This window comes from Aythya fuligula, chromosome 5 (assembly GCF_009819795.1).
Source record: "Aythya fuligula isolate bAytFul2 chromosome 5, bAytFul2.pri, whole genome shotgun sequence".
Taxonomy (NCBI): domain Eukaryota; kingdom Metazoa; phylum Chordata; class Aves; order Anseriformes; family Anatidae; genus Aythya; species Aythya fuligula.
Window position 1 is genome coordinate 44,630,025 of NC_045563.1, and position 25,158 is coordinate 44,655,182.

Consider the following 25,158-nt stretch of genomic DNA (forward strand, 5'->3'; position numbering starts at 1 on the left):
TGTTCTTGAGCAAATGAGAACTGGAGAAGTTAAAAAGCCACACGAGGATGCAGCAGCAAAAACGGAGGCCTCTGCTTCCACAGAGGCTTCGAGATGAATGAGGTGTGGTGTAGCAGTAGTTATACTCTGAGCACAGCAAAGGGACTAAATGTGTTGAGTCCCAGTTTTTGTGTTGGTCTGTGAAAGAAGTGAGTCCCTGTGGGCCTCCTGCTGACATGGCTCACCTTCTGTTCCAGCCTGGCTCTTCTGCACTGGCTGGGCAGGAGTTAAGGGCCTAGTGCCATCTGGTACCGTGGATAGTTTATCAAGAAAGCTGTTAAGACCGTTGTAGGACTCATGTGCAGGAATGAGTGACCTGAGTGTTAACTAACGTGGTAAAAAGACACTTAAAGAGCAGCAGAATGGCTAGTTTCTCTGACTTTTTAAAACACTTATACTACTCGTAGGGTCTTCTAGATTACAGGTGAGCATCTTGTTAAAATGTCACTGAAATTACTCAATCTGTTGGTTAGAACATGTGCCCACAAAACCTGTATCATGATAAAGAAAATTATCAGTTTTAAAAGCGGCATATGACAAGGCAAACCTCTAGACTTTTATTTCAGAGCACTATAAGAGAAATCCAAATGTCATCATGGAGACAGTGATCAGCAGTGGAATCTCTTGCTCCCATAAGACCTGGCCTGTGCCGAGACCCTTGCAGGTGGCACCTGTCACAGCAGAGAGCAGAGGTGATGTCAGTGTCCTTCCTATTGTACAGCAATCTGTACACACAACCGCACACATAGGACCCTGGAAATACCTGTAAGCACCTGTAATGCCCAACAGGGAAGGACACGTTCTGCATGTGCAGAATTTAGTATATTATTTCATTGAGGGAGGCAATGATAATTGTAAAATGAAACACGAGGAAGTAAAAACACAGATTTCTATTCTTATTTTCTCAGCAAAGAAACATGTATCATCTTATTTCAACTGTAGTTATAACAAGCATGTATGTTAATGATTAGTTTCTACAGTGGTCTTAATAAATATACTGGTTTCTCTAGTGATCTGTAGTAAAGCAAATGGCTTCTGTATTTTTTGAGGCCATATTGTAATGTGCAGGTCACTTCAGTATAATGCACATTGCATATTATGCATATATTAATGCATATTAAAATATTGGTGTTGGGAAATGTGGACAGTTTTCTTGTTGGCTATAATATAGGGAACCCCATTTAGAAAATGAACTTAAGTGAAGCAGAAGTGAAATGGGTACTGTACGTATGACTGTTTCCCTCAGCAGAAGTACTTGGCATGCTTGTGTTTTTCAAAAGACAAAATCATGTTTGTCTTCCTTCAGTGTGCACACATTCCTGGAGATGGGGGATGGTTTTCTTTCTTTCTCTTTCTTTTTCTTTTTCCCCTGGCCCCTAAGTGCAGTTGAGTTTGGATAATTTGTCCACAGCAACTGAAGGATATGTTGCAGGGGAGAGAGGAACAGAGTTTGTATTTATTATTCTAAAAGCTCATTTTTTTTCATGTTAATTCCTTTAAAAATATATAATGGTACGTAGGGGTTACATTACAGGCTTGTTTCACTAACACAAAGTATCTGTACTGGAGTAGCACATGCAAATGAGTACAAAACAGAGAATCATTGTTTAATAAAATTTGCTGCAGAAAAAGCAAAACTATCTGTGTTTTAAAAAGGAAACAAATGGGAAAAATGCATTTTTAAGATTTTTTCTAAAGAGTACTGTGATTGAGGAAATATCCTTATATGACAATAATTTTATTTCTTCCCATTAACATCTTCAGCAGATTAACTGTTTAACTACTAGATATCAGCCCTAAAAGCATTTAAGTGCATACTTAACTTTGCTAACATGAGTTATCCCACTAAAATGGGACTACTACCCTAAGCAAAGTAGTTTCCAGTTTGAACCCTGAACAGCCAGACTCCTTAAGACAACACTTTCAATACAGTAGAATTAATTCTATCTTTAACTTTTCTGAGTCTTTAATTTAATTTTTTCTTGTTTTAATTACATTAGAAATGTTTTGGGCAGCAATAAATACTTCTTAAGTGTTTATCTAGTGATAAAAACTGGAATATACATAATACTGTGCTTCTCCTTGTTGTTATTATGTTGTTATTTTTTGCTTGCTTGGTCAAGACTTTTTACATCCTCCTACTCTGAATCATGTGGCCATTGCCATTGACTCCAGAAGTAGTTGTGTTTAGTGACTTTAATATGATAAAATTTACTGTATGAAGATAGCCATTGTTAGAAAGATGCTATAAGCATACATACACACACACATGCTTGCTGAAGTCCGTGGCAGAACACTCGGAGACCAAATTTAACCAAAGGTACAATTCAGTCTGGCAAAGTGAGCTTTCTTTGAATACTAGCAGGTGTAACTGATTGCACTAAATTTCCTTAGTGCATTTGGTAATTTAGAAACATCATTTATATATGTGCAAGTGTGTGTGTGTATAAACACAAACACCCACACCCACACATATATTACTATTGTGGTAACTCTAGTTCTCCATCACCTTACCTATGTTTTGAGTAGCCTGACAGGGAGACATCTGATATGATAACAGTTGTGCATAGAGATTGGTACTGCTGTCAGTGCAAACATAGGCTGGAGTGACACCACCTTCCATTTTTCAAGCCAGAGCTTTATTCAAAAGCCTGCCTGGTGCTGTTCTCTCCAAAAGTCCCTGCAATGTCTGAATGCTCTTTCTTGTTTGAGCAGCTTGCTAAATATTGTAAAAAAGAAAGGGAAAAATGTATACTTCTGCTAAAAATGCCAACTACAGGATGTTTTTGTGACGTTGGCTGGGTGGCCTGTTTCAGACAAAATTAAACTTGGTCTATATTTGGTAAGGGCTGCCAACATAGCTGATAACCACTAAAGGTGTACTGGTAGGTCTCTTCAGGGAAGATGATGCTTATAAGAAAGGTAGTAATTTAATAATATCAATTCTGGCAATTCCTTGGACAGAGAAAGCTGTGCTGGTAAAATGACCATGTCTACATAAAAGCCTTTGGAAGTGACAATAACTTTGACAATAAGAAAAAAATAATAATTAAATTCTCTATCATCATAGCTGTCTGTAAAACTTCTGAATATACACCAGACCTCAGAAAAGCATGTGCATTTGAAGGATAAAAACTAGGCTTTGAAGTAAGAAGTACTCAGTGAAGATGAATGGGGTGAGGTCACAACTCTACATGTTTTATTGTTTCAGTCCATCTGACCTACAGAACAAACAAGGCAGCCAAGTGCTGATTTACAGGGGGAAGGTTATCTTCCTGACCAATAAGGACCAAATGTTTTGTTTTTGAAAAACAAAATCAGATTCTGTGGAACATAAAATCCCTGGAACCTGCTGCTGATTTCCTGCCTTTGGGAATTATTTCTGCAGCTGGCAGAAGCTTAAAACAGTAAAATTGCGCAGTTTAGGAAGCTTTTCACAGCAATATCTTCCTAATGTTAAGCGCTACAGAGTCGTAAAACATAACACAGTGAAAATGAGTTATTTTAGCTGGTTTCGTGTTTAATCTAACAGGCTTTCAAACTAACTTAATGTAATTATCATCATTCTCTTGCACCATTTTTTTTAGGTGCAGGTTGGTAAGGGGATGAAAACATGGTAAACTGGCAAATCCAAACATGGACTGGTGAACTCTACAATGTACAGCACTGCTCTGATAGCCTTAGTTGTCTAACAAATTATTTATATATTTTTTTTCATAGTTTAAAATCTAAGCTACCTCCAGACAATATCTCAGAGGGAGGGAGAAAAGAAAGGACTCATTCTGTAAAAGTTTTGGAGTATGTAGATCTACAAAGAGCTTTCAACATTAGACAGGACTAATTTTCAAAATCCCAAAAACTGTCTAACCTGCCAAGGAGGGAACATTTCCTTGGCACACAAATTCCTGCCCACAGTTACTTCTGATATCTTAATGCAGTTGCACTGCACAAGGATCTACCTTACAACAAAGCTTGATGGAGTATGGGGATTTATCTTAAATGAAGGTCTCATTTTATCAAATATGTTAATTTTCATATCACTCTGCTGAATGGTGGATAGCTACTCTGCCTGTTTTGGAGCAAATCATTCTTTTCCTTATGCCACTTGAGTATTTTAGTCTGGACATGCAGCATTAGGATACCTTTGTGTCTTCCACAGAAATAGTGCCACCAATATCCGTAATTATATAGACACTGAAGGATGGATTTGGAGCTATTTATGCATCTTGCCAGTCAAATGTGTTGAACATTGCACTGTGGGTTAAAACTCTCCTCATCTGACTGTGACTCAATTAATTTTTAGTTGTTTTATGCAAAATAAAATAGCATAAGTAGGCTTCTTTTCAGAACAGCTTCTCTTAGGAGAATGGGAGCCTGGTTCATGTCTCTTATGCCCAGTCTTACAAACTGTCCCACGTCCAAAATCAGTGCCCTAACTATTGAACTGTTTGAGATTATCTTATGATTTGTCTTGAAAGAGATGAGCAGGCTTTAGTTCCTTCTTCAAAGGAGCTCACAGCTGAGAATTCCAGTCAGACATATGTGCCTTCCTCAGCTCTCTTAACCTTGGCTGAGTCTTTATGAATCTAAGTCTGCAACCAAGTTGCTTACAACTGTTCATTTGACTACAGCCTCCCTTTATCTTCTTGTATTTCAGTAACTTAGTGAGTTTGTTGTCATTTAGATTGCTGTTTGGCATGCAGTCAAACTTGCTCCAAGAAAGCTCGAGAGAGATCATTGTTGAAAGTTGTTTTTTTTTTTTTTTTTTTTTTGAGTATTTGATTTTTTGGATACAGTGATCACTGTTCAGCTGTTAAGAAAATTTAAATTAAACAATTTTACATTAGTTAGCAGTCCTATTGCAAGACTTACTATGTAAGCAAAATCTTTCCTAAAATGGAAGGCTCTCAATAAATAGAAAAATTAAGAGAAATTAATTTGATCTCAGAGAGCAAGCCCCCAAATCAGCAACCACTTCTCTCCTATTTTGAGGATTTTAAGGTGAGTCAGTGCTGTTGGCCATTTGACATATCACATTTCAGTAGGAAGAGTTATCAAGGTGCTCTTTCTCTCCCACAGGTGTTTCTAGAAGTAATAATACTTGAGGCTACGTGTTCTGAGCCCATAATAGCTCACTGGAAAGCTACAAAAGTCTTAAAAAAATCAAACTAAGTTTTGCTCAATTATTTATTAGCCTGTTCCCAGAGAACAGTGTCAGCACAGACAATATTTGAAATTCATGTAGTATTTGATTAGACTGATTGATCTTACAGCTGAAGATATTAACATTCATTAGTGTTACTTACTGGTCATTAGTACTGCCTTTATTATCAAGTAAAGAATAAACAGAAATTCTAATAAAAATTCATCAAGTCTAGTGATATCCAGTGCATTAGATTAGTTGTTTTAAGGCTGACTGCACAAAACTTTGTTATAAACATTTTATTAAAACCTTTGGCAAAACATTTATAGCTTAGCTCTTTTAAACTTAAGCAGGCTAAGAGATATTCTCATATATCCAACATAATAAACACCTATCAGCATATTTTTATTAAAACACTTCTGTGTGATTCTGCAGAATGGATAATGCTTGTTATAAAATGACTAACCACAATTAATCTCTGTTAAAGTAAAGTAAAATTTTCTGTATTATGCTTTAGTGGCAAATAAGAAGAAAAATAAGAAATTATGCAGAATTTAGTAGTTTTCATTTTAATCGATCATTTAAATGGTACACAATACATGACAAAAGTAAAAGCCTATTAATGATCATTGTTCCAAAAATTCACTTTACTCCCATTAACGTAGTTAGATGATTTCAATGTAAGCACTTTTAAAGTAGAGCTGTAAATATTTTTAATCTCTGATTTTTAAATTATTTTTTATAGGAGTCTCTGAACGTTATTGATGCCAGTTTGATGGATCTAAATGGTCCAAGTGAAGATGCACTAGAATGGGATGAAACTGACATAAGTAATAAGCTGATAAGTGTTCATGAAGATTTAAGTGATCCTGATCAGGAGCAGAAGGATGATCTAAGTCGGAAAACTGCTTCAGGAGAATGTGGTGACAATGATGTGAATGAAGATGAAAGTATCAGTGATCATGGAAGTCCTCTTTATTGTCCAACCATTACTTCCCCTCCAAATCCTCACATCTATCAGGTCTATAGTCTTCATAATATTGAATTATCAGAAAAAAAACACATGCCTTTCTTGAAAAAAACATCCAAACTCTCCAGTGTAACACAGTCTAACATTTTAAACAAAAGTCTTAGTAAAGACTCTTCATTTTCATCTACCAAATCCTTGCCAGACCTAATAGGGGGGACGACATTGGCAAAAACATACAACTATATGTACCAAAGTGGAAACATAAGCAGGCATTCTGAGAGTGAGAGTGGGATAGTGAGTGAATGTGATACAGAAACTACAAATAATTCAGAAATTTTTTTACTAAATGATACTGAAAGCACTCAGAGTAATCCTGAAATTGGACATGCAGAAACTCAAATGGATGGCATAATTGATGTAATAAAACAAAAAATAAAGCAAGATGAAGAAGACCATGTTAGTCTCTCAGATGATTACCAGTTGGCACCTTCTGGATGTTGTGGAAGTGAAATTGATGAGGACTTGGACAGCGTTACCATGTGTAAACCTGTTTGTCTAGAAGAACTGCAAGGAAAACATGATGTGTTTACATTTTATGATTACTCGTATCTTCAAGGCTCCAAATTCAAATTGCCAGTGATAATGAAACAATCACAACTTGAAAAGACACACACAGAGGGTGCTTTGTTTCATGGCTTTAGTTTTGATAAAGTACCTGGTAAATTTGAACATAAACCTGGAGAGTCACAACCAGATGGGTTTATTCATGACCATAGTCTGGCAAGTATCCCTGGAGGATCAGATCCCAGTTCCTGTAAGTCTGGAGAAACAGTAAGAAAATTAGCTGTTACAGAGAATACAAAGCAGATTTCAACTTTGTCTCGTAGTTCTTCATTAGAATCACTGTCTGTAGTAGGAGATTTGTTCAGCTCAGGTATTTTTAAAAGTGGAGATGGTCTTCAACGAAGCACCTCTTTGGAGAGCTGGCTGACTTCCTACAAAAGCAACGAAGATCTTTTTAGTCATCACGGTTCAGGAGACATAAGTGCAAGCAGTGATTCTGTTGGAGAGCTCAGCAAAAGGACATTAGATCTTTTGAATCGTTTAGAGAATATCCAAAGTCCATTAGATCAAAAGATAAAGCGCAGCATCTCTGATATAACACTCCAAAGTAGCTCTCAAAAAATGTCTTTTACTGGACAGCTGTCTGTAGATATTGCATCCTCAGTCAATGAAGACTCAGCAGCTTCTCTCACTGAACTCAGCAGCAGTGAGGATCTTTCTCTCTGCTCTGAAGACATCGTACTGCATAGAAATAAAATACCAGATTCAAATGCATCGTTTAGAAAACATCTTAATAGATCTGTAGCTGATGAGAGCGATGTCAATGTCAGCATGATTGTTAATGTCTCCTGCACTTCTGCTTGTACTGATGATGAAGATGACAGTGATTTGCTTTCAAGTTCCACCCTTACCTTAACTGAGGAAGAGCTAGGTATCAAAGATGAAGATGATGACTCCAGTATAGCAACTGATGAGGATATTTATGAAGAATGCAATTTAATTTCAGGACTTGATTATATAAAGAATGAACTCCAAACTTGGATTAGACCAAAATTTTCTTTGACAAGGGAGAAGAGAAAAAGTAACCTCAGTGATGAAATTCAGCACAGTAAAGAAGTTAGTAATGAGACATCAAAAGCCACAGATACATTGAGCATTGAAACACTTTTGAATGGTTCAGTACAGAAAATACCAGAAAATAATGGCAACAGTAAGAATGTACCACGTGATCATGAAAAAGGGACAAAGGGTCACATAAGGAAAGATATTTCTCAGGTTGTGAAGGATCAGCTCGTGGATGATATGGAGAATGGCAATGTTGAAAATACTCTTGGCAGTCAAAAGGAAGTGCTCGTGAGAACATCAGCAACTTCCAGAACTCATACATCACTTGATGTTAGAGAAGCTGAAAATGAATGTTGTGTTTGTGAAGCATTTACAGACAGTTCAGATGATTCACATATGGATGGCAAGGAGACTGCTCTGTTGTCAGATGGATCCAGAAACCCTCCAAAAGAATGTCAAAGTCATCTTCAGTCTGATTGTCATGGTGTTGCTTACTCTCCTGCTAAAAAACCTTGTACTGAATCTTCCTCAGAAACAAACTGCGTAGACACGCAAGCATCCCTACCCGATGGTCAGCAACACAGAGTAAGCACTACTGAAAAATCTACTGATTGCTGTGCAGCCTTGAAATCCAATGAAGCAGAACACGAGTCTTCAGCCAGTGGTCCTGATTCATGCTGTAACTGTGAATCTTCTACTTTTGATAAAAGAAATTTGGAAGATGGCTCAGTACACAACTTTGTGATGGAGATAATAGACATGGCATCAACGGCTTTGAAAAGTAAGTCACAACCCGAATGTGAGTCATCTGCTCCAGCTTCATTAACACAGATCAAGGAAAAAGTGTTAGAACACTCTCACAGACCCATCCAGCTAAGAAAAGGGGACTTCTATTCTTATCTTTCACTTTCTTCTCACGATAGTGACTGTGGAGAGGTAATCAAATACATAGAGGAAAAGAGCAGCACTCCTGTGCCACTGGACTTCACAGATGACAGAGAAAATATTGAATGCTTTTTTGAAGCTTGCCCTGAAGAAGAGCGTGTTGAACAGCAGCAATCTGTTTCTAATGGTACTACCGAAGCACGAGTTGAACAGCAGCAACCTATTTCTAACATTAGTTCTGAAATACCTCCAGAGTCACCAGGCAAAGTGACTCTAGAGTCAATAGAAAAAGCTAAAACTTCATCAGAAAATAAGCATTTATCTTTTTTATGTGATGATGACATTAATATAAATGTCCCCAATCCTAACAAACAAAATGCTTCAAATGATTTGAAAAATGCTGCTGATGATTCGATGATTTCAGATCGGAAAATGGAAGGTTTGGAAAAGAATTCTCCAGAGCTTAGCAGTAAGAAGAGTACTATAGGAAAATCACGTGGAATCGAAGAGCCCAAAGGATGTGTTGCTGCTTCTGAAGAGGTTTCAGCCATAGAGTTCCAGTTAAAGCCCAGCCATTCACAGAATAAGGAGGTTTTGCACCAAAACACTAAAACTCTTACTTGTGAAGAAACTCTCCTGACTCTTCATAAGGAAAGACACATTAATATGCACAGATAGAATGTAACCCTCTCCAGGCATATACATTATCCTAAAAACAGGTATGTACTTTACAATATACAAGTTGCACTTTTTTTTTTTTTTTTCTTTTCATTTCTTGCTTTTAATTTTTTTTAACAGTTTTATACAATGAAAGGAGATGAATCACCATCCAGGGTTTCTGTTTTATGGTAGTACTAATCATTTGTTTTAATTACACTAAAATCCTCTAAAATCCTGAATTACATACCACTGGTCAACAAATGCAGTGGACAGTAGCTGCTCCTACTTTGCACTGACTGGAGCAGCTCTCTTCTGGAATCTTCAAATCTGTTATTTTGCAGAACTTGGGAATCCTTCAAAAGTAATATTTCTGTATCACCTCCTCTTCCTTTATCAACTGAGCTGTGGAACCAGAAACCAGCTCTACTCATTCACCCCTTCTCCACAGACAGCTGACCTTAGGAAGTATTCACATGTGCTTGATGAATCTGAACTTCTGGTTTTACATGGATTTTGAGTGACCAGTGAGTTGGAATTCTAAAATATTTACAGACAATCCATGAAGAACGGCTAAGCAAACTGGAAAATAAGTAGAGAGAGAATGTCATCTTTTGGTGTCAGCTTACCATGACTTATGTTCAGTGAGCCATTATTAGTATTAGGCCAAAAGTTGAGGTTACCAAAATAAGAAATCTTTGCAACACCAGTGAAGAGTGTAATGTGAAGGTAATGTAGAACAAAGACACAAACACCAAAGCAAATGGAAAGTGTTAGCCACACAGCAGTACTGAAAGCTTTGGTTCTATTTTGTGGTAAGCATTTTGAAACATAAGATGTTTGAACCTAAGTTGAAAATTTGGCTCTGATCTCTTCCAAAGTTTTGGAACGGTTCAAATCTGGAGTTTCTAATGTCACATGAATGTCTAACAATAAGCTGCATATTTAACAACAGAAGATATACAAAGCAACTTCTGGATCAGATCCTATAGAGCTGTTGTTCTGAGTCTCACTAGTTTGGTGAGCCAAAAAGCCAACATAGCTGTGCAGTAATACCATTGGTCTTTGGAAACACTCATCCAGTAGACCAGACTCAGTTTGGCAACTCCGAATGCCACTCCAATTCCAAATGCTGCTGCTTATCAGAAGTTGTAGCAAGGGAGTTTCCAGTAAGGCATGAGGTTAAGCACTGGAACAGGTCACCCAGGCTAGTTCTAAAATTTATATACTTGGAGATTTTCAAAATTAACATGGACATGTCCTTGAATAATCTGATCTACTTTTGAAGATAGTCTTGCTTTGAGCAGGAGGTTGGACCAGATGACATTCAAATTTCCCTTCCCAACTAAGTTATTCTATGATTCCATGATACTACTAGAAGAAAAGGACATTATTCATCGTTGAAACCACTAGTACACACTTATTGCAACCTGTATAGCTATAGCAGAGGATCTGAGCCTATTCATACAAAATAGATTGCTTTGCTCCTGTTGGATATTTAACTTCAGCATTTCCTGATTTTGCTGTATTATACTATTATGCTTTGGGGTTTTCTTTTGCACATTTTTGTTTTACCCACCATTCACATATTCACATATGTATAAATACATCTAGCTAAATCTTTAGGTTATGGCAGCAAAAGTCTACACCTTGCCACTATCTCTTTCAGACACAAATCTATTTGAATAGTGCATTATCTTGGAACTGTCATAGCAGCGAGGATATTTCTTGAATGGCTTTGAAATGGGCTTTCCTGACCTGCTGATTGCCAGTTAGGTTAATACCTGGACGCATCCAAACAACTGGAGAAGCAAAGGAAATCAGCTGGGAATTACAAAACTGATAAATGATACTATATATTCTAGGATTACATTCAAAAGATTATGTGTATACATAGGCTTCTATATGGAAGTTGAGATGATGACTAAAGTATGAGGTTGATAAGTGATGATTATGTAAACATAAACTTTTCCTAAATTACTGTTTTATTAATTTTCTTATATTTTTCTCCACTCACTTAATTTGAGGAAGAATACTTACTGTGTGTGATTTTCTTCTTGTTCATATTCTTTCACTGATGGAGACAATAACGTATCTTTTCGCTTCACTGAAAGTACTTTTCCTCTGAGGATCTCAAAATACTGTATAAACTTCCCCTCAATCTTCAGAACCTCATAGTTACATGGTAGCCAGCTATGTTCTTCATAAGACTGGGATGTGACAACATGCAGCTAACAAGGTATAAGGACAAAGATTGGACATAGAGGATTTTAATACATGCCCTGCAATACAATGCAATGTAATGCAGAGCCTGTATACAACAATTTGATAGGATTATATCAAAACTATAACATTATATAAAACTATAACATTTAACGTAAGAAAAAATTAATTTTTGACTTGATGTTGAAAAATAATTTTAAGGTAACAAAGCCCTTCACACTACATTCCACTTTTTAAATATTAGAAGATACGTTGTTTCTTGACAGATATGTATAGCACTGCTTCCATGGAAGTTATGTACTGTATTATTCCCAGCAGTAAAGCCCTAGGATAGATATAGTGTGTCTCAGGCACATCAAAAAAGGAATATATGAGCTGCTAGATTTGGTTTCACTCAAGTCTGAGCTCCCTTCCCCCATTCACAAGCTTGGTGCTTTAACTTCATCTCTCATGCTATGGGGAATGAATTACAGAAGCAATCTATCCTAATTTGTTAACTTATTCAAATAACAGTTATTATACTTAACTATGCTAAAGATTATCTTTTTGGTGGCAGATTGTTTATTTTTTGATGAGGCTAATTACTGATTTTCTAAAGGTAATTTACATTTATTACTAATACATCTTTTAAAATGTGACAGATAAATGTTGTTCCCATAAGTGTATTATGAAAAAAGTTACTATTTAAAAACACATTATTTAATTTGAAAGATAAATGGCAAACACCATTATTTTTCCTGTAGCACCTGTGCTGTAAGCTCATTTAAATGTGTAATTCCATGTGTAGCTGTAATACTTAGAGAAAAATAATCTATAGTATATGTGTACCTTAAAAGCATACTAAGGTTTCAAAGCTGAAAAAAAGCATAGTTTCAAATGTAGTTTGGTTTTATACTATTTTAGTATGTGCTTTGGATGTACAGGAGAATTAAATGGTGAGGAGAATATTTCTGCAAGTGTATGTAAGTTGCAATTCTATTATTTATCAGTGTGCTACAAGAAATGACCAATGTGTTAAAATAATAGCAATTCTATAAGTAGGCTCAAAAATATCTGTCAGCACTGACTCATCTCTCATATAAGCCAACACAGAGTTCTTTAACAGAGGTGCTCATAAAACTATGCTGATTTTGTTTCTTAAGTAGGGGACAGCTTGAAGGAGCTATCTTTCTGTATATGAGCTCATGCAATCTTCTGCTGTCACTGTGACCCATGACTCACCAAAGGGATGGGAATTCTTAGTCACATATTAAATATGCGTAGAGATCAATACATTGATATCTTTTTGTTTATGTGGTGTGTCTGGAGTCATTTCTAGAAAATATGATATACTTCTGTGTGTTACCTGTTAGTGCTTACAAGTAAGTCTCAAAAGCTATTTCCTTCCTTTTGTACAGAATCTGTAATTTCAACTTAAGTATTAACTTAATTTGAAAAAAAATATTTTGTTTGGGCTTAAGAAAAATAAATCTGACAGTGCTGCAATGTTGGCCAGAATGTCCCACCACTTACAATACCCAGAGAAGCCCAGGAGAGAGGGATGGCTCTATGGCTGATGCCCAGGACTACTACTCAGAAGCCTGGCTGTTATTTCCTGCTCAGCAATGTTTGCTCAGCAATGGATGTTTTTATATGGCTTATTCCTTCCCTTCCTCAGTTTTGTTAGCAGCAAAATAATGAGAATAATGATTGATGGGACCTGTGAAACATGATTCATTCACTGAGAAGTGTTTTGAGATCCACAGATAAAACATGATACAGAAATGCAAAGTACTGTTAGTTAATTATACATTACAGGAGAGAAATAATATAGAGGTTTACAGAATAACTAGTATGTAATAATTTACTTTTAGAAAACGGAACTACAAGAGTAATCTAAATTTTTGCTTATTTTTTTTTTCTTACAATTTTTATAGGGAGATGGATAGACCAATGTTTCTTTATAGAATTTAAAATACTGTGACTTTTTAGCTCCTTACTGTCGTAGCTGACTTCTTTAAAAGAATTAAATAAACAGATAATCTTTTATTATCTGTGAATTACGTATTTTTTGAAAAACCTGACATAATCCATCAGTGAGACTTTTCTTACTATAGATACATAAAACTCCTGCCAGAGTTGTAGAAACATTTTGAAACATTTTGATAATCTTCCTCTTTATTCACATCAGTTCTTCCTTAATTTCTAAACAAACTGTTGAGCTTTTCATTCTTTTCCTGTAAGGATATTTCTTCTATAACCGGGGGGGGGGAGGGCTAGTTACAGCAAATAAGATCAAAGGAGAAGGTAACTGGATAGATCCAGATACTCCTGCTTAATTTGGAAGGCACATAATGCATGTCTGGAGTGCCTCCTAGGAAATGCCTACAAGATGTACTTTGCACTAATCTTTGAGCTGTATTCTGACAGTTATTTCTTCATAATCCTCATCATAAGCCTGTGCTCTTTGATGAATAGTTTAACCCTAAACTCCAAGCTGGATAATTCTATAGTATGAAAATTTAACTCATTGCTGGTACTAGAAGTGTCTAAATAGCTATTTACAATTTAAAAAGACAGTGATGACACTGACAGTTCTATTCACTGAACACTTCTGTGACAATCTGTTCCTTCTCTCTTGAAATCTCATTTTATATGTTTACATAAGTATTAAACTAAGTGACGGGTAGATCTTTTTGTTGTTTGCCTTTTAAAAACCCCTATGTTTTCATTGATCGGTGCACCTTTGAGTGCACTAAAGGTAAGTTTGCAGGTAAGGATGAGGACAGGATCCAGGGAAAAGGTCAGATTTGATGACTTCCATTGTTTCTTTAGAAACAAAGTCTTTACAAAAATCAATGAGTTTTCTACATCAAAACAATTTTTACACTACCTTGTACCTCAGGCTGTTAAAAGTCATTGTTTGCCTACTGTATGCTTCTGCATTAAAGGCTCTGGCATGTGATAATTTAATGAGTATCTATGGTTGTTCTGGAAGAGCTATGTTTTGCAAATAAAACTGCATTTTCTGTAACCTGCTATTACTTTTTTGTTTCCTTTTAGAAACTTGGCTGCAATTCAGGTGCAGGTTCATCCTGTAAACCCTGGGATGACCTCCAATTCCATTGTATCACTGCCTTTCATTACACTGACTCCCAAGATAAATTTTCTTTCCAAATGTGATTTGTCCATGTTGGCTTTGTGATCAGGCTGCATATGCTAGTTCTATTTCAGTGATCATCTGGTATGGTAGCAAAGCCATTTGCTTTCTCACGGATTCATCTCCCAAGCTACCTCTAATGATCTGCCCTTCCTAAATTGGATGCTCCTGTACTTATCACTGGGTTTTGTTCGTTAAAGTTTTGAAGTTCCACAGATTTCATGATCGGTCTGGTTTATCTTTTCAGAATTGTACCTGCCAGTACTCCTCTATTTTATGTATCAAATTTAATATTTATGTGTATAATGCATAAGTTTATTGAAACTATTTTATGTTTAAAGTGACAATTTTGTTGGATTGCAGCAAAAAGAAGTCATTAGCTCTCCTTAATCAATACATCTAAAAATTAAACAAACAAAATACCATTTTATTTATTTCATTTTAAAATTTAATCTATGCAACACTTCAAGAAACAACTGCATGGTGTTGTATATTAGGAACTGTTGACATTCTATTGAATTAAGTACAACATTTTTTTTTTATGCTTCTTGAGGTGGTAATGAGAAAAAAAGTTTTTAAAAATGTGTGCCTTGCTGTATTTCTTATACCATTTATTAAAAAGCTGCTTTCACAGTAAAATTATGTTGGTTTGAAAGGAGGAAATAGCAAGGTTAAGATGTGTGAATAATTTCTGTATATATGTATACCCAAGTGCAAACATTGATGTATAATGACAGTATAAAATGCTTTCATGTTTGTGATGTCCAGTGATGTGGAAAATATAAGCCTTAAAAACATTAGATTGCATGGTAATTAGAATTGGCATAATAAACATAGTTTATTGGGGAAAAAAAAATAAAGCAGAACTGGTGATCTGTTTTAACCGCGTACCAAGAACAGAATGCTGCATCGAAGTACAGAGGAGTACCTTTTTGTTTGCAAATATTTCCTAGACAGATGCAATTCCATAGCTGGTGAAGGCTTGAGTTACCGGGCTCAGAGGTAAAGATCCTTTTCCTTAAAGATTCTGCAGGTCTCCTAGGTCAGATAAAGAGACACAAATATTTAGTAGATCAAGCTAGTACACTGCCAACAGCAGTTAACAGTGGTCAAGCATGCTTTTATATCAAATTTCCCCCCTACACACACACATCCCTTTAAATCACTAACAGTTGGATTTGGGGTTGTAAGTTGTTCTCTGACTCTTAAAATTTCATTCGTTTTCTTAATGATATTGAATAAGCTTTATATATATCAATATATATTATATGTAACTATATATAATATAAATATATAATATATATTTATATGTAACTATGTTTTAATATGTAGTTTATATTACAGTTTATATTATCTACAGTTTATTGTTTAAATAACTTAGACTGTACTTTTTAAAGGTTTTTATCTTGTGCTAAAGCCATAATGGGTGGCTAAAACAAGCCAGACCTACCTCTGCAAACATTATATTCATCTCCTGAAAACACTGTTGTGAAGGGATGTCAAGAAAGTTTTAAGGCATGGAATACTCTTCCATACCATCTTTTATATATATATTTTTCCATTTATACAAATGCAAAAAGCTTCAGTGTTCTACTACCTTTAAAAAATGTGTTCCAGTTTGAGAAGCTTAGCTAGTAGCTTAGATGAACTATACCAACCAGATGATATATTCATATAAAACTGAAGTAACAAGCATTTAAAATAAAACCTCATGTTTTTCAAATTAACAGCTTCCTATTACTGCAAGAAACAAGTCATTTATCTCTCAATTTAAATTTCCACTACATAGCTTTGATGTGGGTAGGGCAGCAACTCCTAGCTTAAAGAAGAACATTAATAATAAGAAGCAATTCTTAAGGGAACCTTTCAAATCTGTAATGTTTTCTGCTCTTGCATATCTTGTAACATGTATGTGTCTGTTAGGTTGGACCTAGAATTATCTAAAATATATAACTGTATAGCTAAAGGTCACTACTATATTTTAACTATTTTTAAAATTATACAGAAAGTGATTCAGAATATAACTCCTAAGTTTAGTAAAATATTTATAGTGTCAATTATTTTAATTTAGGAGTTATTTGTAAAATTGTCTTGACATGGAAATTAGGATCATTCTTTTTTTGTCCCAGCTTTTTCTGTTTTATGTTGTATTTTCTTAAACTTACTTTGTCTATAGTCAGACCTTACTCTATGATGACAGAAAAACTAATAAATCAGAGGCTTTTCAGATCTGTCACTTCACCCAACAGACTGTGCAAAACTCCATCAATTACTTGTATTGTTCTATTAGACCATTTGTCACAAATTCCATTTTTCTCCTAGGGGAAAATAGTAGTACTTGTCATATCAATAAGCCACGTACTCATTGTACAATATCTGGAGTATTGGTCACAACTCAAATTTCAGTGGGTCTTTGCTGAGATCTACTGAACATTTTAATTTAACTAGTATTTCCATGTCTATATTATTTAGTCTTGTGAGATAAAGCCATCATTTTTATGACTCTAATGCAAGACCCATCATCATTATCAGCTACTTTTTCTGGCATGGTTATAAGCATCTAAGCATCACTTTTTTCTTTTCTTTTCTTTTTCTTTTCCTTTCCTTTCCTTTCCTTTCCTTTCCTTTCCTTTCCTTTCCTTTCCTTTCCTTTCCTTTCCTTTCCTTTCCTTTCCTTTCCTTTCCTTTCCTTTCCTTTCCTTTCCTTTCCTTTCCTTTCCTTTCCTTTCCTTTCCTTTCCTTTCCTTTCCTTTCCTTTCCTTTCCTTTCCTTTCCTTTCCTTTCCTTTCCTTTCCTTTCCTTTCCTCCTTCTTCTTCTTCTTTTTTTTTTTTTTTTTTTTCTCAGAATATGTTAGATTTTGATGTCAATAAAGATTTAAAAATTGATTTATAAATGAAAACTCTGACATATACTATACAGGATTTGTTTGTGTCTTAGTATAAGTCCTATACTTATGACCAGACAACTTATGACCAAATTGTGCATAGAACTTACATGAAGTCCTAGTGCTAACTCCCTAAGGAAAAAATATTGGAATACTGTAAAATTAATGTTGATATACCAGTATACCCTCTAAGTTCGGCCCATTCCCATATAGATCCTGTTCACTTCTTGTGAAATTCTCTTGTGGTGCAGAAGCATGCTACAAGCTTTCTGCAGCATTTATCCCCACCTAAAGCTCCATAGGCTGCTGTTTATTCCGCATGCTTCCTGGCTCGTGCTTGAACAACATCTGCAATGTGTGAGGAGGCCATTTGACAGCAATGGCCCTGACACGTGGATCTCCCTTTCCGGCCTGCTTTGCATTCCTTCCAAAGAGAGCCAGAGCTCTCCAGCTCTAAGCAAAGGGAATGCATGCTAATACTAGTGGCAAAGCACATGCCTGAGACTTACGATTTAAAAGGTGTTTTGTAATCACGGTAGTTTTATGTGTGGATAGCCTTGTGAACCACAGCCCAAATCTCTTTCTCACTTAACAGTTTGTGTTTTTTCAAAGGTAAGTCATAGACTATTTTACAGAACAGTGCCTCTGCATCTTTGTTATAATATGAGAAATTTAGGTGGCATCTCTACACCCATGGGGTTGATTGTGCTCTTCATTGTGTATTTGTGTACGCATAAGAAAACAAATACATGCACGCCAGCAAAGATACTGAAATTCTTTCTGTTTGTTTCACAATAAACAGTTTCTGGAATGGTTGAAATGAACAGTTTGTGACAGATGGTATCTCAACCATCCTCCTTCAGAATGGTGAAGGGATTCATGGATGTTGTAACCCCAAGTCTCGTGTCCCATGTTTTAGAATTTCATTCCAATTCTCCTGTGTTGAGTAAAACAATATATTTTGACAAAAATGTGACTGGTATAAGGGCTCTTAAAATGTTTAGTATTTATTTATGTATTTATTTTTGCTTGAAGACATCAAGAACGATGTTGATTGTGAAGGTTTCTGTTCTGCAGAGCACAGTAAAGGGTTATTAATGTTTAGGACAGACCATATTCATGCCTGGCTCAAGAGGATTAACGGGGATGTCAGGTTCTTAGCCAAGTCAATCTCCTTCACTGACAAGTTTCTACAAACTTATTCCTAATAATAGCATCACTTGGAGAGGGACTTTGGCCAGCAAACGACATCTGATCTATTGCCTTCAGTGCTATGCTTCTAACTTTTTAGACTCACCCAGTCCTTTATACTTTTTCTATCAACCCAAATAGCTTACATTTTTCATGTGACTACTGTTCGCTCAGTAAGTGCATGCTCATCCCTGATTTTAGAAAGGTTTTTAAGGACTAGATCATAAATGAACTTGGTGTCACTTAGGTTTGTGCACTGGCTGAATTCTAAATGCTTCAGTGCTTTAAAACTGTAATTTCCAGTGTAATAGCAAGTAGTGCTGCTTTATTTCTGGGGTGTAGAGAAATAAGCCAAGTTAAAAGTGGAGTTAGAATTTTGTAGGTCAGTAATTTTAGTGTACAAACATTACTGGGATAATATAGTTATTGATAAACTAATCATTAAAAATACAAGAAGCAGAGAACTACATCATACTTGAAATGATATGGCATGGAAAAGAACAGAGAAGTAAACGATTTTACTTCTGCCTTGTATTGAGCTCATATCTCTGTGACATTCTAGGAATGTGAACGGAAATTAAAATAATTTTAAAAACACGTGCAATTTTTAAAAGATTTTTCTCTTCCTTGTAATTACTATGAGGATGTTTTAAATGCAGTGAGGATCCAGTTGTAGCATTTGCCAAAGAAACATTATGAGAGTGACAGGGAAAGGGAAACAATTTTGACAAGGTTTCAAGCAGTAGTGGAAAAACACAAACCATTCTTGATGCACTTCATTTACAGCATGATAAAGATCAGACTCTGGAAGCACTGATACAGAGTATCAACCATCTACCCCACATCTATTTTTTTTTTATGTTATTGTTTTATTTTTTTCCGGGGGAGATAAATGCTGCTAAAAATAACATGGCCTCAAGCGATGTGGTATGGTAATTTTTCATACAAGATACAGAATATGTACCTGAACTTCTGCTTTATAGCTCTGGAATCAAAAGTCTGATTACAGAACTCTCTTTAGATGGCATGGGTTTTGTTTCATCTTTGTAAGGAACAAGACCAAATTTGGGCTAAGAAACATCTGTCTCTGACAAGCTCGAAAATGAAGTTTTAGCAAGTAGACTTAAAATATTATAGATTGGCAGACAAAACAAACAAACAAAAAAACAGCACCACCAACAAAATCCTTCTGTAAATCTAATAGTCCCTTGTCAGTACTTTAATCAAAAAATAATCTAAGCTTCTAAGCTTTGTTGTATTATGGTATTTCGATTAGCTGATCATTATTTATCCTGACATAATGATGCCAGACAGATCTATATCTCTGTAGTTTTTGGTTTACTTACCTCATAGTGCCAAAAAGTTTATTGAAATGTCTTTTCAATGGTTAAAACTGGTAAGAACCAAAGGAAATCCCACAGCTCTGTTAGGCTGCTGAGCATGTGTGCCAGCCCAGCTGATCAACAATGGTTTTGGTCATATCATTTTGGAGGCAAAGTCTTTAGCAAGCTTTTCATACACATAAAGTTATATTTTCCACTATTAATATGACTACTAAATAAATCTTCCTCTGTAACAGGATTTCTCTATAAATGAAAACACAAATGTTTCTCAGGCCTGTTGCTGTTCATTTTACACACTCCTGCATTTCTTACTTTTAAGTATTTCTTACTTATAAGTATTTCTTACTTATATTTATATATTTATATATATAAAATGCTTTTCACTGCATTGATAATCTTTCCTTGGAACTACTGAGTCTGGAACTGATCTTCTGAGCCAAACAGTTCTCCACCTGGACCTTTTCTTCTTGCACAATTCAGCAACTAAAGAAAGCATTTGCAACTTCCAGTTGTCACAGAGGGAGTCAGAAAGCTGCAGGCAATTTAGAGGCATCATTTTGAAAGGTATGCAAGTAGAAGGCAGAAAAATCAGGGGTTGGAGTGAAGAGAAGTTAACTGGTAGATATGTAATGGCTGCAGCTGTGCCAGCGAGGCTGGAGGGAGAATTTGTATCTGCATATATCATGCTGGCTGAGAAGAAGAGACAAATAGAAGATGAGGTGGAGCTTCAAGGATGGTTGATGGGAACTAGCTCCGGTTAAAATATTTGTAGAATGATAGGAGCATACAGTGTATTGAAACAGATTTATCTCTACTGCTAGACTTGTTATTGCAAACTGTAAAGTGATGCTATTCATGTATACTCATTTTTCTGAATCTGCTGTTCAGTATGCCAAGCATATCAATCAGATGTACCATTGTCAGTTAATTAACATTTGATTGCATTAAACATAGGGTGTTGAAGAGGAGGTTTCTTCTCTGAGGGGGAGGGGTATCTATGTGTGAGTTCTTTGCAGGGGAGGGATGTGTTCTTAATAATTATCCTCAATTTCGAATGAAGTCAAACTGCAGCCTGTACATAGCTCTGTCCCACTTGCCCACAGTAAGAGAGGAAGATAAATTAAGCATGTCAGCACCTTAGTCCTGAGCCATATATCCTACATACTGGCTTTTCATATGTAGAACAACATACAGAAATGTAAAGGTCACCATACTAGATAAGTGTAGAACTGAGGTGTGAGGAGAGGAAGAGAGAGAAAAAATATTGGAAAAAGAAAAGAGAAAAAAGGAGAAAAAAAAAAAGGAAAAAGAACAAAACAAAAATGAGAAAGAGTAAAATAAAAGAAAAGATGAAGGAGGGGAAAGAGGGAAAGTTATGTCTCCAGTATGTATCTGTTATTATTTGATAGCATTTTGTAACACAACAGGCATGATAGTATTCAAAATAATGAATCGTTTGTCTAAGACAAATCTTTCTTTATTCTCCCAGCCACATAATACCAAGTCACTCACAAAAATGGATTGGTGGTGAATTTAGACATGATGGAAGGAGATACTGTACTCCTTTACATGATCTATAATTAATCTGTGGAATTTCATTTCTACAAAAAAATTACTGAATCAAACAGCTTAGTGGGATTGTGAAGGAGTCTAAATATAGAACAGACAGCTGTGCTAAGATAGCAGGTTAGTTCAAACTAATGACAGTGGAGAGCAAACTTCAATTCTCCATGGTGAAAGCTGTTGTCCTCTGAAAGAACGGGAAATTTCCCAAATCCTACACAAAAATGGCCAAAGCAAGATTTCTGACTTTCTCTGAGGTGATTAGAAATGTGCCACTGACAGATACAAGAAACATTAACAAGCATAGAAAATGCCCTTGTTTCTTCCTCTTCTTTCTCCTGTTGAGAATGAAGATGTGATCTGTCAGAAACAAATTATTCCAATTACTTGAGAAGCTATTGTGCTGTGGCATAAGAAGTTTCAAATATGATTTCGTGGATAACTGTAGCCATTTTTCTATATGCCATATGTAACATATACCTGGTTACCTAGGAGTTAACTGTGATAAATTATATTTCAATAAAGAAAACACTTCTATTTCAGGCCAGTTGGGTAACAATATTTCAGAAGAATAATCCTTCTTTAATCATATACTTTGATGGAGGAATGCTCATAAGCACATCAGCACAACTCAATTCTTTCTACGAGGCCTGACATCTTAAACTGCTCTAAACAATGAATCACCTTGTCAAATAAAGTGTGAAATAGAAAACCTGTTTTCAAACTCATCTGATATAATGACATTTACAACAACATGTTTGAGGTGATAAACCAACAATAATAATTATATTTCTCTTAGAAGACTTTTATTGTATTTCAAAAGTTTTATGCAATTTTATGCCTTTTTTTTTTTTTTTTTTTTTATTCAAGAAAATTTTATACCAGGACTTTTATGTTATGGGTCTTTAAAACAAGCCAGCAGGCAACTGCCTAACTGCCTTTTGTATACAACTGGAACTCTTAATTTTAACATTTTCTTAGAAGAAACTGTAGTTTCAATTGAAAGCCAAACATATATCTACCTGAAGATTCAATTAGTTCTTTTAGAATAAGATACACATTAAAATGATTTCCTTGTGAGCTTTCAATGGTGATCAATACTATTTATCTTTCTTGATCCTTATCACCATGGTAAACATAATAATGAAATATCTCTGCACATATTTCTTAAGCTTAGTCAAATTGAAATGGCTGTATGAAGAAAGCCCTTGTTAATCCTAGAAATCTACCCTTGGCATTTTATCATACACTCATGAGGTTTGTGGAAGGCTAAAAACAAAAAAAATTTCAGGAATATCCTTCCAGTTGCTCCTGCCACTACCAGAGCAACATTTTGGGCTTGCCCTGTCTCACTTACTACAACTGGCATCTCTGAATGGGGGCTGAGATTTCATCAAAACAGATTAGCAGCTGACCCCTGGCATATCTGAGATCTCATCCAGTTCTCCTAATAAGAAGGTTTGATGTGACATATTTAGATATATTGGAATTGCAGTTATTTAGTATCTACAACAAGCACTTACAGATCTGATGCTGTAGAAAAATGTGTCTCTGGAGAAAAGCATGACTATCAGCACCGAATATGTGTTGGGTTGGAAAAAAAAGGCTTAAGAAGGTGGAATAAACTTTCCTGGCACTGGTGAACAGCAGCTGATAATCTTTAATAAGAAGGAAAGAAATGACAGATCAGGTACTGAGAAAGTAGAATTTGGTAAATGGTGTATATGAGTCAGTACATGGAGAAGAGTAAATCTGGTGGAACTTCTGCACAACCAACAAAGCCATTTCCCAAGGTAGGTGTGGACTACAAACAGAATTACTGTAACTACAGTTATATACTTGCATCTGAAATTTGGTAAGTTGGTAAGTATATCATCTTTACAGTAATATTTGTGGATTTATTAGTTTGGGAAAAGATGTCCTCATCTTGTACTTCATTACCAGTGTGACCTCATAACAAAATGTTCCAAAAAACATCTCATTTAAATTTATTTTCCCTTCTTAAAATTCATCTATTCTCCAAATTCTTCTTCTTTTATGACTGTACTCTTTTTCTGCCTTGCACAAAAGGTAACAATACGTTTTGGAATAGTATTTATTATTAAAGGAAGAGTGCAAACAGAAACCCACCAACACTTCCTCTGTACCCCTACTCACAAATAGACATGTGGGACATTTCTCATCAGCCAAATTTAAAAAGAAGCAAAATCACCTAATATACAGTTCTTCCATTTAGTCCCATCCACACTTAAATCCAAAGAGTCCTTCAATGTAATTTCATTGTGACAATGTTAGTGAGTGGAAGCCAAGCTGTTTGTACATAAGGATCCTTAATGGATACTGGTTCTGAAAAGGGAGCTCCTTCTGTTTCCTTTACCAGTAATACCTTCACCATAAACTAGGCTACAGACTCTCATTGTTGGTTTTGCTTATCAAGAAATTGTGCTTTCAACATAGAAGAGATTAGAATGAAAGGGGGAAAAGATCCCTTAGTATTTCTTACTTTGCAGTGTTGGAAACCAAGTTGAATAGTTGAGGTCTTGTATTCCCTAGGGCATAAATAAACAATTAACTGGTAATACACAGTACAAGCATGGAAACTGGATAAAATCAGGAAATAGTCCTGTAAAAAGGCAATAATGTTACCATGTAAAAAAGCCACAGTGGCCCCAGAAAATGATACAAGATGATTTTCTGTTGCAGAGGTCGCAAACAGAAGCAACTAATCTGAACTCTTTAAAGTGCTAATAATATGAGATGAGTGCCTACAGAATCAGAGGGCCAGCACCTGTTTGAAGTGTGGCAAGTGACTGAAAAAAAGTTTTAGCACCCCTCCTTGCCCCAGATCCTTAAGCATGCTTGCATACTATATACTTAAAAAATCCATAGTGATTTCTTAGTGCTACAGCAGTTTCATCCATGCCATGCTTGATCATATGTCAATACTTTTGATTAAATAACAGCCTGGCATTTTAAACATGATAAGTTTTCCATGGTCCTGCATATTACATACTATTTTATACTAGCCTGAATGTTTTCATCATTTCATTCTGGATAAAGAAATCTGCTTCAAGGTTCACTTATAAACAGAAGGTTTTAAACTTAGTCTATTTCACAACCAGATCTTTACTTTTCATTGTTATAAATATATTTGGAAACATCAAATAATTTCTTTGAATTTGAGTGTTGAGTTATATAAGAAAATACACACTTGAAATACAAATGTTTGTATTTTAAAGGAATTCTAACAGTTAAAAAATTAACTATATATTTTTAAAATCTCATGGTAATTTGTGAATGTTGCTGCCAACACAAGATTTTGCAGAACTTAAATCCACTTCAGAATTACAGTTGCTAAATGCATAGAGCCACAGCACAGGACAAATCGCCCTTCAGCACTGGCTAATGATAGAAACCCAGTATCTTCTTGTCCTAGAATATAGACATGAAAAAATAAGAAAGGGCCAAAAAAGGACCCTTAGGTGTATCAC

The 25,158-nt window shown here is 35.5% G+C and overlaps 1 protein-coding gene and 1 long non-coding RNA gene across 4 annotated transcripts in view; one reads left to right on the forward strand and one right to left on the reverse strand.

Moving 5' to 3' along the window:
* The window catches only part of AKAP6 (A-kinase anchoring protein 6), a 269,691-nt gene extending 254,150 nt beyond the window's left edge, over positions 1 to 15,541 (forward strand). For 2 of the 3 annotated variants that reach the window (XM_032187818.1, XM_032187820.1), the window contains exons 13-14: positions 5,928 to 9,385; positions 14,589 to 15,541. In XM_032187818.1, coding sequence (XP_032043709.1) covers positions 5,928 to 9,344 — 3,417 coding nt within the window. In that variant the 3' untranslated portion in view covers positions 9,345 to 9,385; positions 14,589 to 15,541. The other variant, XM_032187819.1, reaches the window with a different exon arrangement.
* LOC116489433 overlaps positions 15,499 to 25,158 on the reverse strand; it is a 49,535-nt gene continuing 39,875 nt past the window's right edge. The window contains exon 3 of the long non-coding RNA XR_004253296.1: positions 15,499 to 15,723. This is a non-coding gene — a long non-coding RNA (uncharacterized LOC116489433). The remainder of the gene's footprint in view (positions 15,724 to 25,158) is intronic.